Source organism: Mustelus asterias, chromosome 2 (assembly GCF_964213995.1).
Source record: "Mustelus asterias chromosome 2, sMusAst1.hap1.1, whole genome shotgun sequence".
Classification (NCBI taxonomy): domain Eukaryota; kingdom Metazoa; phylum Chordata; class Chondrichthyes; order Carcharhiniformes; family Triakidae; genus Mustelus; species Mustelus asterias.
The window spans coordinates 51,044,976-51,059,889 of record NC_135802.1 but is presented as its reverse complement, the minus strand read 5'-3'; the positions used below and the strand labels follow the sequence as shown (position 1 = coordinate 51,059,889).

The following is a 14,914-nucleotide window of genomic DNA, read 5'->3' as shown; positions in this document are numbered from 1 at the left end:
TTTGAATGGACCTACCAAATATTAAGCTAATCTTTCTCTACACCTTAGCTGTGACTGCAACACTATATTCTGCACCTTCTTTCCTTCTTCCCTATATGTATTCTATGAACGGTATGCTTTGTCTGTATAGCACACAAGAAACAATACTTTTCACTGCAACCAATACATGTGACAATAATAAATCAAATCAAAATCAAATCAACCCTGGATCCTCCTCAGCTCTGACGAAGGGTCATCCTCGAAACATTGGCTCTAATGGGCGGCCCAGTGGTTAACACTGCTGCTTCACAGCACAAGGGACCGGAGTTCAATTCTGGCCTTGGGTCACTGTCTGTGTGGAGTTTGCATGTTCACCCCAGGTCTGCTTGGGTTTCCTCCGGGTGCTCTGGTTTCCTCCCACCTTCCAAAAGAGTGCTGGTTAGTTGCATTGACCATGATAAATTCTCCCTCAGTGTACCGAAACAGAGTGTGGAGACTAGGGGATTTTCGCAATAACTTCATTGCAGTGTTAATGTAAGGCAGGTGGCAGCTGGAGATGTGGACAGTGGGGGCAGCAGCAGCAAGCAAGCAAGCAGTGTGAAACATGGACGGCCTTGGACTTGTCTCGGCGTCCTTCTGCTCTCACTGAGACCTTCCCGTAAAGGATGAGCCAGTTTTCCTGGTCCGCCACTCTCCTGCTCTGCTTACTGTAAGGTCAGGTACCAATTGACTCAAGAACAGCTTCTTCCCTGTTGTGATTAGACTTTTGAATGGACCTACCTTATATTAAGTTGATCTTTCTCTGCACCCTAGCTACCAAGGTAACAGGACATTCTGCACCCTCTCCTTTCCTTCTCTAAGTATGATATGCTTTGTCTGTATAGTGTCTAAAAAACAATACTTTTCACTGTATACGAATACATGTGACAATAATAAATCAAATCAAATCCTACTTGTGACACCAATAAATAAATTTAAACGATTCTCTGTCTCTCCACAAATGCTGTCAGAGCTGTTGAGATTTTCCAGCATTTTCTATGTTTTGTCCTGGTTCCCTTGTGCAGAGAAGGTGCAGAGTGAGCTGTGAGCAGCGGATGGCGCCACAGCTTGGAGCGGCGGAGCGGGGACCGCGCCTCTCAGCCCGGAGCTGGGTTGGGAAGGGGAAGGGTTAAAGCGCTGGGGGGAAAGCTGATTTGAATCGCGGGCTGTGAGGGAGGCTGAGAGCAGGCGGCAGCTGGAGATGTAGACAGCGGGGGCAGCAACAGCAAGCAGTCTGAAACATGGACGGCCTCGGACTAGTCTCGGCGTCCTTCTGCTCTCACTGAGACATTCCCGTAAAGGATGAGCCAGTTTTCCCGGTCCGCCGCTCTCCTGCTCTGCTTACTGGGCTGTAATGTGTGGAAAGCGGTTACTAAAACCTTACTGGAGCAGCAGCGTGCACAGGGTAAGTGGTGGCAGACAGACAGAGGGAGAGAAGGAAAGGGGAGGGAAATAACTGGATGTGTTTTTCCAGCCGGCTTAGCGAGTCCTTTCTTATTATCATTTTAAACAAAAAGCCCCGGGAGGAGGAGGAGGATGGGCTGAGGTGAGAACAATGAGCACCGTTACTCTCCTGCCCGCAGCTTGATGTAGGGAGCTAAAGTCTATTTTAAAAGGGTTCCTCCTTATTCGCCCCATTTCCCCTGGATATATACTACTGAAGTTGCAGCAGAAAGGCTGCAACATGAGATATTAGGATGCTGCAGAGATTCGCCTCACTCCGGGAAGCCACTCAATCGGTACAATCATTTCACCTTTAACAATATAGAAAAGGTTGTATCATTCCTTTCTCTCTCTCTCTGCGGCCTGAGGAATATTTTAAGGGATTGTGTATGATATTTGGGGGGCAATTCCGAATGTGCAGTCCGGCAGATAGCCCGTGTCTATTGTAAAAGACATCAATCGCTCTGGAAGCTGGAATATTGAACAGAGGAGGATCACAGCCGCATTTCCTGAGCCTCCCTACAAGCATCATTTAAACCCTCATCTCCAGCGCCTTGTTAACACCATTGATTCCTGATCTCGCAACACGTCCTATGTCAGAACAAAAAAAAAACAGCCGCAGACCAATGTGATTTTTTAAAAAAAAGTTAGCGAGTTTGTTCTGTTTCTGACATGTATTGCGTTTTGCTGTGAAGCATTTATTTATTTGATCAGGGTACGGTGGAGGGAATCCATCCAAACCCCTCACGCACTGTCAGAATTGTCATGTGGGCTCATCCGCACATGCAATTTCAAGGAAAAAAAATCATGTACATAGAAATAATATGAATCGGCTCAGTATTGCTGTACTGGAGACATCCCCTGTGCATTTCATTGTCTATACGAGTTAGAAACTGGTGAATATAATACATCAGGAAAATTAAAAATTAATCACTTTGACTTTGAAAGGATATTTAGGGCCTAGCCTGGTTTAGTTTCCCTGCATCATAATGGATACTAGTGAAATTTAAGAGGCATGTGGATGGGTACATGAATAGGTAAGGAATAGAGGGATACTGACTGAGTAAGGGCAGAAGGTTTTGTTTTAATTAGGGCATCATGATTGGCACAGGCTTGGAGGGCCGAAGGGCCTGTCCCTGTGATGTACTTTGTTCTTCTTTGAAATTGTATCTCTGGGTCATATGACTTCTGGTGAATTTCATAGTGGCATCGTGTATGAATTTATTACATACCGTAATGTGTATTGAAAAGACGTTGACTTAAGCTCGTCTATTCTGCTGCTGATATTTATCCTGACTTATACTTTCTCCAAGAGTAGTAAGTTAATGGTAGTACCAGCAAGTTCCAATGTATGGTTAAGTCCACAAAGTCTCTTATCCAAGTTAATTGTAGAAAAAAGACAAAATACTGTGAATGCTGGAGTCTGAAACAAAAACAGAAAATGCTGGAAAATTTTCTACAGATTTTCCAGGATTTTCTGTTTTTGTAAATGTAGGAAATGAGTTTGCAGGAAGAAGAAAGCAAATTTGCGGAAAGGTACCATTTTAAAAATATTGAATTTCTTTGAAATGTGCTGCTGGGAGTGACACACCTGGATCACGTGTAATATAAAACAATTAAATATTTAACAGTCTTCATAAAGATAAGAATGAATCATAACCCAGGACGAGAGGATATACTGGCAATGCCATTTGTTGAAGATTTCGGCATTAATTGTTCATAAATGGCAAACAGTTGGGCCAGTTGTGCAAGAAGTGGAACACATGGAAAGCTTTCTGGTAGTTTCTATTTCACTAATCTGTTATTGAATGGAGTCCATTTCTGTGGGGGCGGGGGGGGGTGTGTAGGGAATTTTTATTGTCGTTGCTGAACATTGCTTGAGAAGATAGTAGGCTTGTTGGAACTGCAGATGGTGCTAGAAAGGCAATGCTGTGACATGCTTGACTTGGAATGAAACTTGGTGGTATTGGTATCCCAGTGGCTTTGTCCTTCAAGGTTGTGGAGCCGAAAGGCGCTGTTTTAAATAAGTTTGGTGAATGATAGCAGTGCATCCTGTTTATCACTTGCAGCAGTCACAGTTTGCTACTGGTAGGGATGAATATTGTTCCCAGTCAGGGGAAACATTGTGTACAATAGTTGCTCCATCTTGAGGTGAGGGACCATGAAGTGAATTGAGGCCCTTGGGCAGAAGTCCAAAGTTAATAAATATTACTAGATGTGCCCTTTTTCACATTCCTTTCCCACCACTAAAACAAGTAACCCAGCCAACTAAAAGAACATGCAAATATAATTCCCATTCTCATCATTGTGACAATGACCTGTGGTGCCCACCAATTGTGGAAGTCTTGGTTTGCATATGGGGAAAAAATTAAAATAATGCATAAATCAGTTTTGGTTCCAAGAACTGTTTGAATGTCCCTGGTTGATTTTAGAGCATGGTGAAATTTTCTTTCCATTCCACGAAGGGTGAGTAAAATGCTTGTGCCCCAAGCCCCCAAACTTTGTGCAGCCGAATGGGGGAAGTTGGCATATAGAGAACTTGGGAGTCAGAATTTGCATCCTCTAGGTGGGTGACTCCTCTAAATTCCTTCTTTCTCGAAGCATTCAAAGGAGCATTATATGTAAAGGTACAGAGAAATGCCTTGCGCTGCTGGAGGAGGTGGTGGAAGCAGATTCTATAGCAACGTTCAAGAGGCGCTGGATAGGTACATGAATAGGCAGGGAATAGAGGGATATGGACCACGTAGAGGCAAGAAAATATTAGATTAGGGAGGCATCTGTGTCGGAACAGATTTGGTGGGCCAAAGGGCTTGTTCCTGTACTGTACTGTTCTTTGTTCTACTTTTGACTTGAAAGAGGAACCCAAGATCAAGTCATTAATCTTAGAATCATAATGCGCGAATTCCAAGAACATCAGCCAACATACACGTGCTTCATTGACTTTGAGAAGGCATTCGATTTGGTCTGAAACAAGAAACTCTGGTTGACAATGTTAGACATGGGATACCTACCACATTTAATCAACTGATAACCAAACTTTATCATAAGCAATGAGCACGGGTCAAAGTTTCCGGCAGCCGCTCAACGTAGTTCAGAGTCAAAAAAGCGGTGTCCTCACACCATGTTTATTCAACATCCCAGCAGAAATGATTATGAGAGAGACACTTGATGGATACAAAGGTGGGATCCCTATTGGCAAATGGTGAATTTTGAATCTTCGATTTGGGTGATGATATTCTGTTCACTAATTCAGCGAAGGAGCTACAGCATTTGGGGTAAATGGCCTCCTCCTGCACCAGAACGATATTGTGAATCTGTAAAATTTGCTGAACGATGGCAGGTATACTGGGCATACCTTTGCAAGGATGATAGTGAGTCGGAATCAACTTGATCAAGTTAACCAGAGATGCATTCACCTGATCAATGTTCACAAGACAAAGGTGATGTGGATGGGTGGAAAGGCCTGCAAGATTCTGAGACTCCAGTTTGAAAAGGTTGACACCTTTCGCTATCTGGAGAGGCTGTACTTGATCTGATACTGACCAATGAACCTGGACAGGTGTCAGATCTCTCAGTGGGAGAGCATCTTGGGGATAGCGATCATAACTCTATCTCCTTTAGGCTTGCATTGGAAAAAGAGAGGATCAGGCAAGCTAGGAAAGTGTTTATATGGAGTAAGGGGAAATATGAAGACATTAGACAGCAAATTAGAGGAGTAAATTGGAAGGAGGTATTCTCAGGGAAATGTACTGAAGAGAGGTGGCAGTTTTTCAAGGAATGTCTGTCTGGAGTTCTACAGGACAACGTTCCGAGCAGACAGGGAGGTGTTGGTCGGTTAAAGGAACCATGGTGCACGAAAGCGGTGCAGGACCTAGTCGAGAAGAAAAGGAAAGCATACAAAAGGCTCAGAGAACTTGGCGAAGATAGGGATTTGGAAGAGTATACGGCTTGTAGGAAGGGACTAAAGAAGGAAATTAGGAGAGGCAGAAGGGGTCACGAGAAGGACCTGGCAGGTAGGATTAAGGAGAACCCTAAGGCGTTCTATAAATATGTGAAGAGTAAAAGGATGAGACGTGACGGAATAGGGCCTATAAAAGGTGAAGGCGGGAAAGTCTGTACGGAACCAGTAGAAATGGCAGAGGTGCTCAATGAGTATTTTGCCTCGGTTTTCACAGAGGAGAAGGACCTGGGTGGATGTACTGCGGGCGTGCGGTGGACTGAAAGGATTGAGTATGTGGACTTTAAGAAAGAGGTTGTGCTGGAATCTTTGAATGGCATCAAGATAGATAAGTCGCCGGATGAGATGTACCCCAGGTTACTGTGGGAGGCGAGGGAAGAGATTGCAGAGCCTCTGACGATGATCTTTGTGTCGTCGATGGAGACGGGAGAGGTGCTGGAGGATTACGGATGTGGTTCCTATTTTCAAGAAGGGGAATAGGGATAGCCCAGGTAATTACCGACCGGTGAGTCTAACCTCAGTGGTTGGTAAACTGATGGAGAAGATCCTGAGGGACAGGATATATGAGCATTTAGAGAGGTTTAGTATTCTCAAGAATACTCAGCATAGCTTTGTCAAGGGCAGATCGTGCCTTAGGAGCCTGGTGGAGTTCTTCGAAAATGTGACTCAACACATTGACGAAGGGAAGGCGGTAGATGTGGTTTATATGGATTTTAGCAAGGCATTCGATAAGGTCCGCAATGCAAGGCTTCTAGAAAAGGTGGGAGGGCATGGGATCCAAGGGGCTGCTGCCCGGTGGATCCAGAACTGGCTTGCCCAAAGGAGGCAGAGAGTGGGTATAGATGGGTCTTTTTCTAAATGGAGGTCGGTCACCAGTGGTGTGCCCCAGGGATCTGTTCTGGGAGCCTTGCTGTTTGTCATTTTCATAAATGAACTGGATGAGGAAGTGGCGGGATGGGTTGGTAAGTTTGCCGACGACACGAAGGTTGGTGGGGTCGTGGATAGTCTGGAGGGATGTCAGAAGTTACAGAGGGACATTGATAGGATGCAAGACTGGGCGGACAAGTGGCAGATGGACTTCAACCCAGATAAATGCGTCGTGGTCCATTTTGGTAGGTCAAATGGGATGAAGGATTACAATATAAAGGGAAAGACTCTTGGTACTGTAGAGGATCAGAAGGGCCTTGGGGTCCGGGTCCATAGGACTCTAAAATCGGCCCTGCAGGTGGAGGAGGTGGTTAAGAAGGCGTATGGTGTGCTGGCCTTTATCAATCGAGGCATTGAGTTTAGGAGTCTGGGGATAATGATGCAGCTATATAAGACCCTCGTCAGACCCCACTTGGAGTACTGTGCTCAGTTCTGGTCACCTCACTATAGGAAGGATGTGGAAAAGATTGAAAGGGTGCAGAGGAGATTTACAAGGATGTTGCCTGGATTGAGTGGCATGCCTTATGAGGATAGAACCATAGAAAAACCATAGAAAATTACAGCTCAGAAACAGGCCTTTTGGCCCTTCTTGTCTGTGCCGAACCATTTTTTGCCCAGTCCCACTGACCTGCACTTGGACCATATCCCTCCACACCCCTCTCATCCATGAACCCGTCCAAGTTTTTCTTAAATGTTAAAATTGACCCCGCATTTACCACTTTATCCGGCAGCTCATTCCACACTCCCACCACTCTCTGCGTGAAGAAGCCCCCCCCTAATATTCCCTTTAAACTTTTCACCTTTCACCCATGCCCTCTGGTTTTTTTCTCCCCTCGCCTCAGCGGAAAAAGCCTGCTTGCATTCACTCTATCTATACCCATCAAAATCTTATACACCTCTATCAAATCTCCCCTCAATCTTCTACGCTCCAGGGAATAAAGTCCCAACCTATTCAATCTCTCTCTGTAACTCAGCTTCTCAAGTCCCGGCAACATCCTTGTGAACCTTCTTGCACTCTTTCAACCTTATTTACATCCTTCCTGTAACTACGTGACCAAAACTGTACACAATACTCCAAATTCGGCCTCACCAATGCCTTGTATAACCTTACCATAACACTCCATACTCGATACTCCGATTTATAAAGGCCAATGTACCAAAGGCACTCTTTATGACCCTGTCCACCTGTGACGTCACTTTTAGGGAATTCTGTACCTGTATTCCCAGATCCCTCTGTTCAAATGCACTCTTCAGAGTCCTACCATTTACCCTGTACGTTCTACTTTGGTTTGTCCTTCCAACGTGCAATATCTCACACTTGTCTGCGTTAAGTTCCATTTGCCATTTTTCAGCCCATTTTTCTAGTTGGTCCAAATCCCACTGCAAGCTTTGAAAACCTTCCTCACTGTCCACTACACCTCCAATCTTTGTATCATCAGCAAACTTGCTGATCCAATTTACCACATTATCATCCAGATCATTGATATAGATGACAAACAACAATGGACCCAACACTGATCCCTGCGGCACACCACTAGTCACAGGCCTCCACTCGGAGAGTGGAGGATAGGCTGAGGGAGCTCGGTCTTTTCTCCTTGGAGAGACGAAGGATGAGAGGAGACCTAATAGAGGTGTATAAGATGTTGAGAGGCATAGATCGGGTGGACTCTCAGAGGCTTTTTCCCAGGGTGGAAATGTCTGCTACGAGAGGACACAGGTTTAAGGTGCTGGGGGTAGGTACAGGGGAGATGTTCGGGGTAAGTTTTTCACACACAGGGTGGTGGGCGAGTGGAATCGACTGCTGTCAGTGGTGGTGGAGGCGAACTCAATAGGGTCTTTTAAGAGACTCCTGGATGAGTACATGGAGCTTAATAGGATGGAGGGTTATAGGTAGGTCTAGAAGGTAGGGATGTGTTCGGCACAACTTGTGGGCCGAAGGGCCTGTTTGTGCTGTAGTTTTTCTATGTTTCTATCTTGGGTCAATCATCACCCAACATGCAGAATCCACCAAAGACATTTAGGCTGGACTTAACAAGGGTCATGGCCACAGCATCTCAATTAAAATGAAAATTTTGATTTCTGAAAGTCTTTATGTGGCCGGTGACAATGTATGTGTGAAAGCTGGACGATCAAGAAGAGACTAGGCCAGAGTGAAAGCATTTGAAATTAAAAAGGACTCGCGCAGATATTACATGTCATGAATGGCCTAGCAGACAAACAAGTGGGTGCTTGAGAAAGCTGGTGTTAAGAGGAATATTTGTTAAGGCAGTGATATCAAGGAAGCTCGCATAGTTTTTGGACATGCAGTGCAAAGAGGGTTGTTTGAAAAAAGACGAAAAACACCTGGAAAACATGCACATGGGAGACCTAAGGTGGCATGGATAATATCAGAACATGGACTTGTCTCTCAATGGGACAGACAGTGAGGGCAGCAGAGAACAGAAATCAGTGGGGAAAGATTGTTCACAGTGTGGCCATCCCTCTGAACACGGACAGATGAAAGACAAGTATAAAGGCAGTTCTATTTGGCTCAATTTTACAAGATTTACCCCAATCCACTTAGTAAATTTGGGTAGCCTTAAAAAAACACCTTTAAAATATCAGTTAATAATGGGCGGGATTTTCTAACCACACATGTCCCAAGACCGGAAATTCCTGCCTGAGGTCAAATTTTCTGTCCCACCCGTTATAATTGTCGTGGTGGGCGGGATGGGAAAATTCTGTCCATTGAGGGAGAATGGTTGCCATTACAGAATTAAATGGTAGTACACTGACAGTTTTCACATTTTGGTTAGAGGAACAATATGGTGGGGGTGGGGGGAAACTTTGAGTGCTGTTTCAAATAGAGACTTTCTGAGGCTTACTTCCTATTAATGTGCAAAACCATTCTGTGTTAATAAATAGGAATGACAGTCGCACAGAATTGCTTCTTACCTAGGATGCATACAATGTTCCTGAATGAAGTTTGCAGTGAATTTTGGTGCAATCTATAGTAGCCATTTTATCACTATTGTGGTACCAGATATTCATCCACTATGCGAGAGGTGGACAGGAAAAATAGATAGCACAATCAGCAGAATTGCCAAATAGGTTTGAATTGTTAAATTTGTGCTTTTTAATGTGAAAGAACATTACCAGAAATAGCTCATTTCAATTAAGTGCTTTATTCTGAGTAATTCAGTTACGATGTGGAGATGCTGGTGTTGGACTGGGGCAAGCACAGAAAGAAGTCTCTCAACACCAGGTTAAAGTCCAACAAGTTTATTTGGTAGCACAAGCCACAAGCTTTTGGAGCACTGCTCCATCAGGTGAGTGAAGGGGCAGTGCTCCGAACGTTTGTGGCTTGTGCTACCAAATAAACCTGTTGGACTTTAACCTGGTGTTGTGAGACCTCTTACTGTAATTCAGTTACTAGGGTGGTCAAACTGAGCATGTTGTCTATACTTCAGAGGACCTGCACCATCTCATGCTAATTAACATATTTTTCTTTAATGGTGGTAGACAGTCTTTGAGCAGTGTAAAATTTCATGCCCTGTAACAGATAACAAACTTGTGTCTCTGGGGTGCTGTTCATACAAAGTTTATAGTGTGATGTTAGAAAGGAATGTTATCTCCCAATGGTGTTGTATGTTCAGGATGCCTGATAGTTATGTGCGGAAAGTTGATTCTGGTGACTTCTACAATAAATTGCCTCTTCAATGCATCATAGTTGGATGGATGGTGTTGTTACAAGATGTTTATGTTTACGTATCAGTGAAATTTGTTTCTACATCAATAAGCTAAGGATGTAAAAGCACTGAATCTCTCATTTTGTCTGGGAGGATGTTCAACTTGCATTTATATGGTGCCTTTCGCAGTCTTGGAATGTTGGAAAGCTCCTTGTAATAACTGCACTTCATTGGCTGTAACGTGGCAGCAAATTTGTGCACAGCAAGTTCTCAAACAAGGTTGATATAAATTACCTCATAATCTATGATGTTGCTTTAGGGAGTACACTGGGGAGAACTATCCCTACTTTCCTTTGAATAGTACCATGGGAACATTTATCCACTGAATGTTCCACTGAACTTGTATCTGCCAAGCGTTGATTTTTGTTTTTAAAAAAGAATTGCATTGTGTAACACTTCCTTCATGACCTCATGATACCACGCAGTATTTGCAATATCTAGACACATATGGAACCAATTTATGTGCAGCATAGTTCTGTAATATTGCAATAAGATAAATGACCAGTTTGTTTGTTTTATGGTGTGGGTTGATGTTGATTGTTGGTTAGATGGACACCAGGAAAACTTCTCTGTAATGCCGTGGAATCCTTTGCATATACCTGAGCAGGCAGATGGCATCTCTGTTTCAAATAGAATTGCAATAATATATAACACCAAGACAAACATTTCAGCTCAACCAGTCCATGCTGATACTTCATTTGAAATTCTGCCCATTTTTCCTCACCCAAACTTACTAATGTAACTCCATTCCCTTCTCTCTCCTGTGATTCTTGAGCATCCTTTAAATGCACCTATACTATTCACTTCAGCCACTCCCTGCGGTAGTGAGTTCTACATTTCCACCACTCTTTGGGCCCGATTTTACCATTTTGATTCTAAGTGCCGAATCTGGGCGTGGTACAGATCCGACCTAGCGGCTTGGAGCGAAACACAGCAGCTTGGTGGGGGGGGGGGGGGGGGGGGGGGGGGTGGCGGACAGATGGATCTCTGGTGGGGGGGCAGGGGGGTCCGCTGCCACTCTGCAGGCGATCGGTGGGGAGGGAGGGGGGCAGGAGTGTTAAAAGCATCACCCATCTCCATCAATATGAAAGAATCGCCCATATCCAACAGGATGGAGTCATTCCATATTACGATCAGCACTAAAATGCCGCCAATATATATCATTATGAAAATGTCACCCCGACCCATTGACACAAAGTTAGCGCCAGAAAGAATATTTTTCCCATATGTTTCATGATAAAAAATTCGCTCAGATCCATGACTATGGAAATATTCAACAGTTTGAAAAATGATCTTCCATCCATCAGTGTGAAATAGCTCACGTATCCATCAGTCTGAAAATATCTCCCCCCATCTATCAGTCTAGAAAATATCTGTCACATCCAAAAACCCCTCTCGTCTCCATCAGTGTGAAAATAGTGTAGGCATACATGAGCATGGAACGATTTCCCTTGTCCATCTCCCCTATTCGTCAGCACAGAAAATATCCTCTGCATCCATCCCAACATCTCTCAATCAATCTACATGAAAGATAATATCTAACAAACATTCCCAGAGCAAGCAACTAACGCAAAATCTCCAATGGACATAAATATGAAAACCGACCACCAATCACTGTAGTGATGGTGTATCCCTTTACAGGCCCAGCTTGGTCCTTCTCCAGTGTCTCCTCTTGGAGTTGTACCTGATCTTGTTGCCGGTTTTCATGCGGATCCACTGTGGAATTGGCCGGTCCTGCTTCATCTTCTTAGCAAGGAATCGCTTGATCCTGAAGGTTTTGTGGGATGGCATGGCCGCACGTCCACTCTGGGAGGAGGGATTCGTTTCTCCGGTGGGGAGGAAGGATCGCCCGCAGAGTGGCAGCGGACCCCCCTGCCCCCCACCCCACCAGAGATCCATCCACACCACCCCCCCCACCCCCATCAGCGAGCGATCAGACCTCCTTCTTACCCTCCCCCCCCCCCCCCCCCCAACCACCACCAGACAACGATCAGCCCTCTCGCCCCCCTCCCCCTCCAGAGATACATCTGTCCTGCCCCCCCCCCCCCGCCCCCCAACCGGAGGATGATCCGACCTGACTCCCTCCTCTCTTCCCCCCCCCCCCCAAACCAACCAGAGGATGATCTGGGTCAGAGGGCCGTTGGAGGCTCTGAACCTGTTCTTTGGAAGCTGCAGCGTCGGCTTCAGACTTTTATTTAGCAGGTCGCTAAAAGCGCGGATCCGGAACGGTACACGCGGCGGTAAAGTGGGAAATGATGATAGAGTTGGGCGGGCAGTTCATTAAATCGATTTAAATTGTCGGTCCGCCCGATTTGGGCGCGGATCGGATCCCCGCCATTCGCAGCTCTCGGTAAAGTGGCGATTTGCTCGGACGTGGGTGCAGATCGCGATAAAGGCCTCACACCCGACTTTACCGCAATTTCGCTCCCAAAAACGGGCGCGCATTGTTGGTAAAATCGGGCCCTTTGGGTAAGGAAATTGCTTCTGAATTCCCTGTTGCATTTCTGGTGACTATCTTACACTTAAGGCCTCTAGTTATGCTCTTCCCCACAAGAGGAAAAATACTCTTCATATTCACTCTATCAAGAACTCTCACAATTTTCATAGAAATAGAAACCCTACAGTGCAGAAGGAGGCCATTCAGCCCATCGAGTCTGCACTGACAACTATCCCACCCAGACCCTATCCCCGTAACACCACACATTTATCCCGCTAATCCCCCTGACACTTAAGGGGCAATTTAGCATAGCCAAATAACCTAACCCGCACATCTTTGGACTGTGGGAGGAAACCGGAACACCCGGAAGAAACCCACGCAGACAGAGGGAAAATGTGCAAACTCCACACAGACAGTGACCCAAGCCAGGAATCAAACCCAGGTCTCTGGAGCTGTGAGGCAGCAGTGCTAACCACGGCGCCACCATGTCGCCCTTTTAGAGACCTCCAACAGGTCACGCCTCAGCCTTTTCTCAAGGGAAAAGAGAACCCATCCTTCCCTGATTTGGTAACATCCTTGTAAATGGAGGATGTCCTGGCAGTTTTGAATAAACTGAAGGTCGATAAGTCCCCTGGGCCTGATGAAATGTATCCTAGGATTCTTTGGGAGGCAAGGGATGAGATTGCAGAGCCTTTGGCTTTGATCTTTGGGTCCTCGCTGTCCACGGGGAGGGTGCCAGAGGACTGGAGAATGGCGAATGTTGTTCCTCTGTTTAAGAAAGGGAATAGAAATGACCCTGGTAATTATAGACCGGTTAGTCTTACTTTGGTGGTTGGTAAATTGATGGAAAAGGTCCTTGGAGATGGGATTTACGACCATTTAGAAAGATGCGGATTAATCCAGGATAGTCAGCACGGATTTGTGAAGGGCAAGTCGTGCCTCACAAATTTGATAGAATTTTTTGAGGAGGTAACTAGGTGTGTTGATGAAGGTAGGGCAGTTGATGTCATATACATGGGTTTTAGTGAGGCGTTTGATAAGGTCCCCCATGGTCGGCTTATGATGAAAGTGAGGAGGTGTGGGATAGAGGGAAAGTTGGCCGATTGGATAGGTAACTGACTGTCTGATCGAAGACAAAGGGTGGTGGTCGATGGAAAATTTTCGGATTGGAGGCAGGTTGCTAGCGGAGTGCCGCAGGGATCAGAGCTTGGTCCTCTGCTCTTTGTGATTTTTATTAATGACTTCGAGGAGGGGGCTGAAGGGTGGATCAGTAAATTTGCTGATGACACCAAGATTGGTGGAGTAGTGGATGAGGTGGAGGGCTGTTGTAGGCTGCAAAGAGACATAGGTAGGATGCAAAGCTGGGCTGAAAAATGGCAAATGGAGTTTAACCCTGATAAATGTGAGGTGATTCATTTTGGTAGGACTAATTTAAATGTGGATTACAGGGTCAAAGGTAGGGTTCTGAAGACTGTGGAGGAACAGAGAGATCTTGGGGTTCATATCCACAGATCTCTAAAGGTTGCCACTCAAGTGGATAGAGCTGTGAAGAAGGCCTATAGTGTGTTAGCTTTTATTAACAGGGGGTTGGAGTTTAAGAGCCGTGGGGTTATGCTGCAACTGTACAGGACCTTGGTGAGACCACATTTGGAATATTGTGTGTAGTTCTGGTCACCTCACTATAAGAAGGATGTGGATATGGAAGCGCTGGAAGGAGTGCAGAGGAGATTTACCAGGATGCTGCCTGGTTTGGAGGGTAGGTCTTATGAGGAAAGGTTGAGGGAGCTGGGGCTGTTCTCTCTGGAGCGGAGGAGGCTAAGGGGAGACTTAATAGAGGTTTATAAAATGATGAAGGGATAGATAGAGTGAACGTTCAAAGACTATTTCCTCGGGTGGATGGAGCTATTACAAGGGGGCATAACTATAGGGTTCGTGGTGGGAGATCCAGGAAGGATATCAGAGGTAGGTTCTTTACGCAGAGAGTGGTTGGGGTGTGGAATGGACTGCCTGCAGTGATAGTGGAGACAGACACTTTAGGAACATTTAAGCGGTTATTGGATAGGCACATGGAGCACACCAAGATGATAGGGAGTGGGATAGCTTGATCTTGGTTTCAGATAAAGCTCGGCACAACATCGTGGGCCGAAGGGCCTGTTCTGTGCTGTACTGTTCTATGTTCTAAATCTTCTCCAATGCCTCTCGAACCTTTTTACAATTTGACAACCAGACTGCATGCAGTATCCTAGTGTTGTCAAGCGAATGTATGATACAGGTTTAGTGTAACTTTTCTACTTTTCCACTCTTCCTGTAGAAATAAAGTCTTGTGCATGGTTTGTCTTTTTTATGGCCTTATGACACAACTTTTAGTGAATAGAGATGCTTTTGTTCTCTTCCCCACCTTGA

General features: G+C 45.3%; 1 protein-coding gene across 1 annotated transcript in view; it reads left to right on the top strand.

The window, feature by feature from the left end:
• The first annotated feature begins 1,211 nt into the window (after window positions 1-1,211).
• fam171a1 (family with sequence similarity 171 member A1) overlaps window positions 1,212-14,914 on the top strand; it is a 165,575-nt gene continuing 151,872 nt past the window's right edge. Inside the window, exon 1 of the mRNA XM_078235247.1 lies at window positions 1,212-1,423. Coding sequence (XP_078091373.1) covers window positions 1,321-1,423 — 103 coding nt within the window. The 5' untranslated portion in view covers window positions 1,212-1,320. The remainder of the gene's footprint in view (window positions 1,424-14,914) is intronic.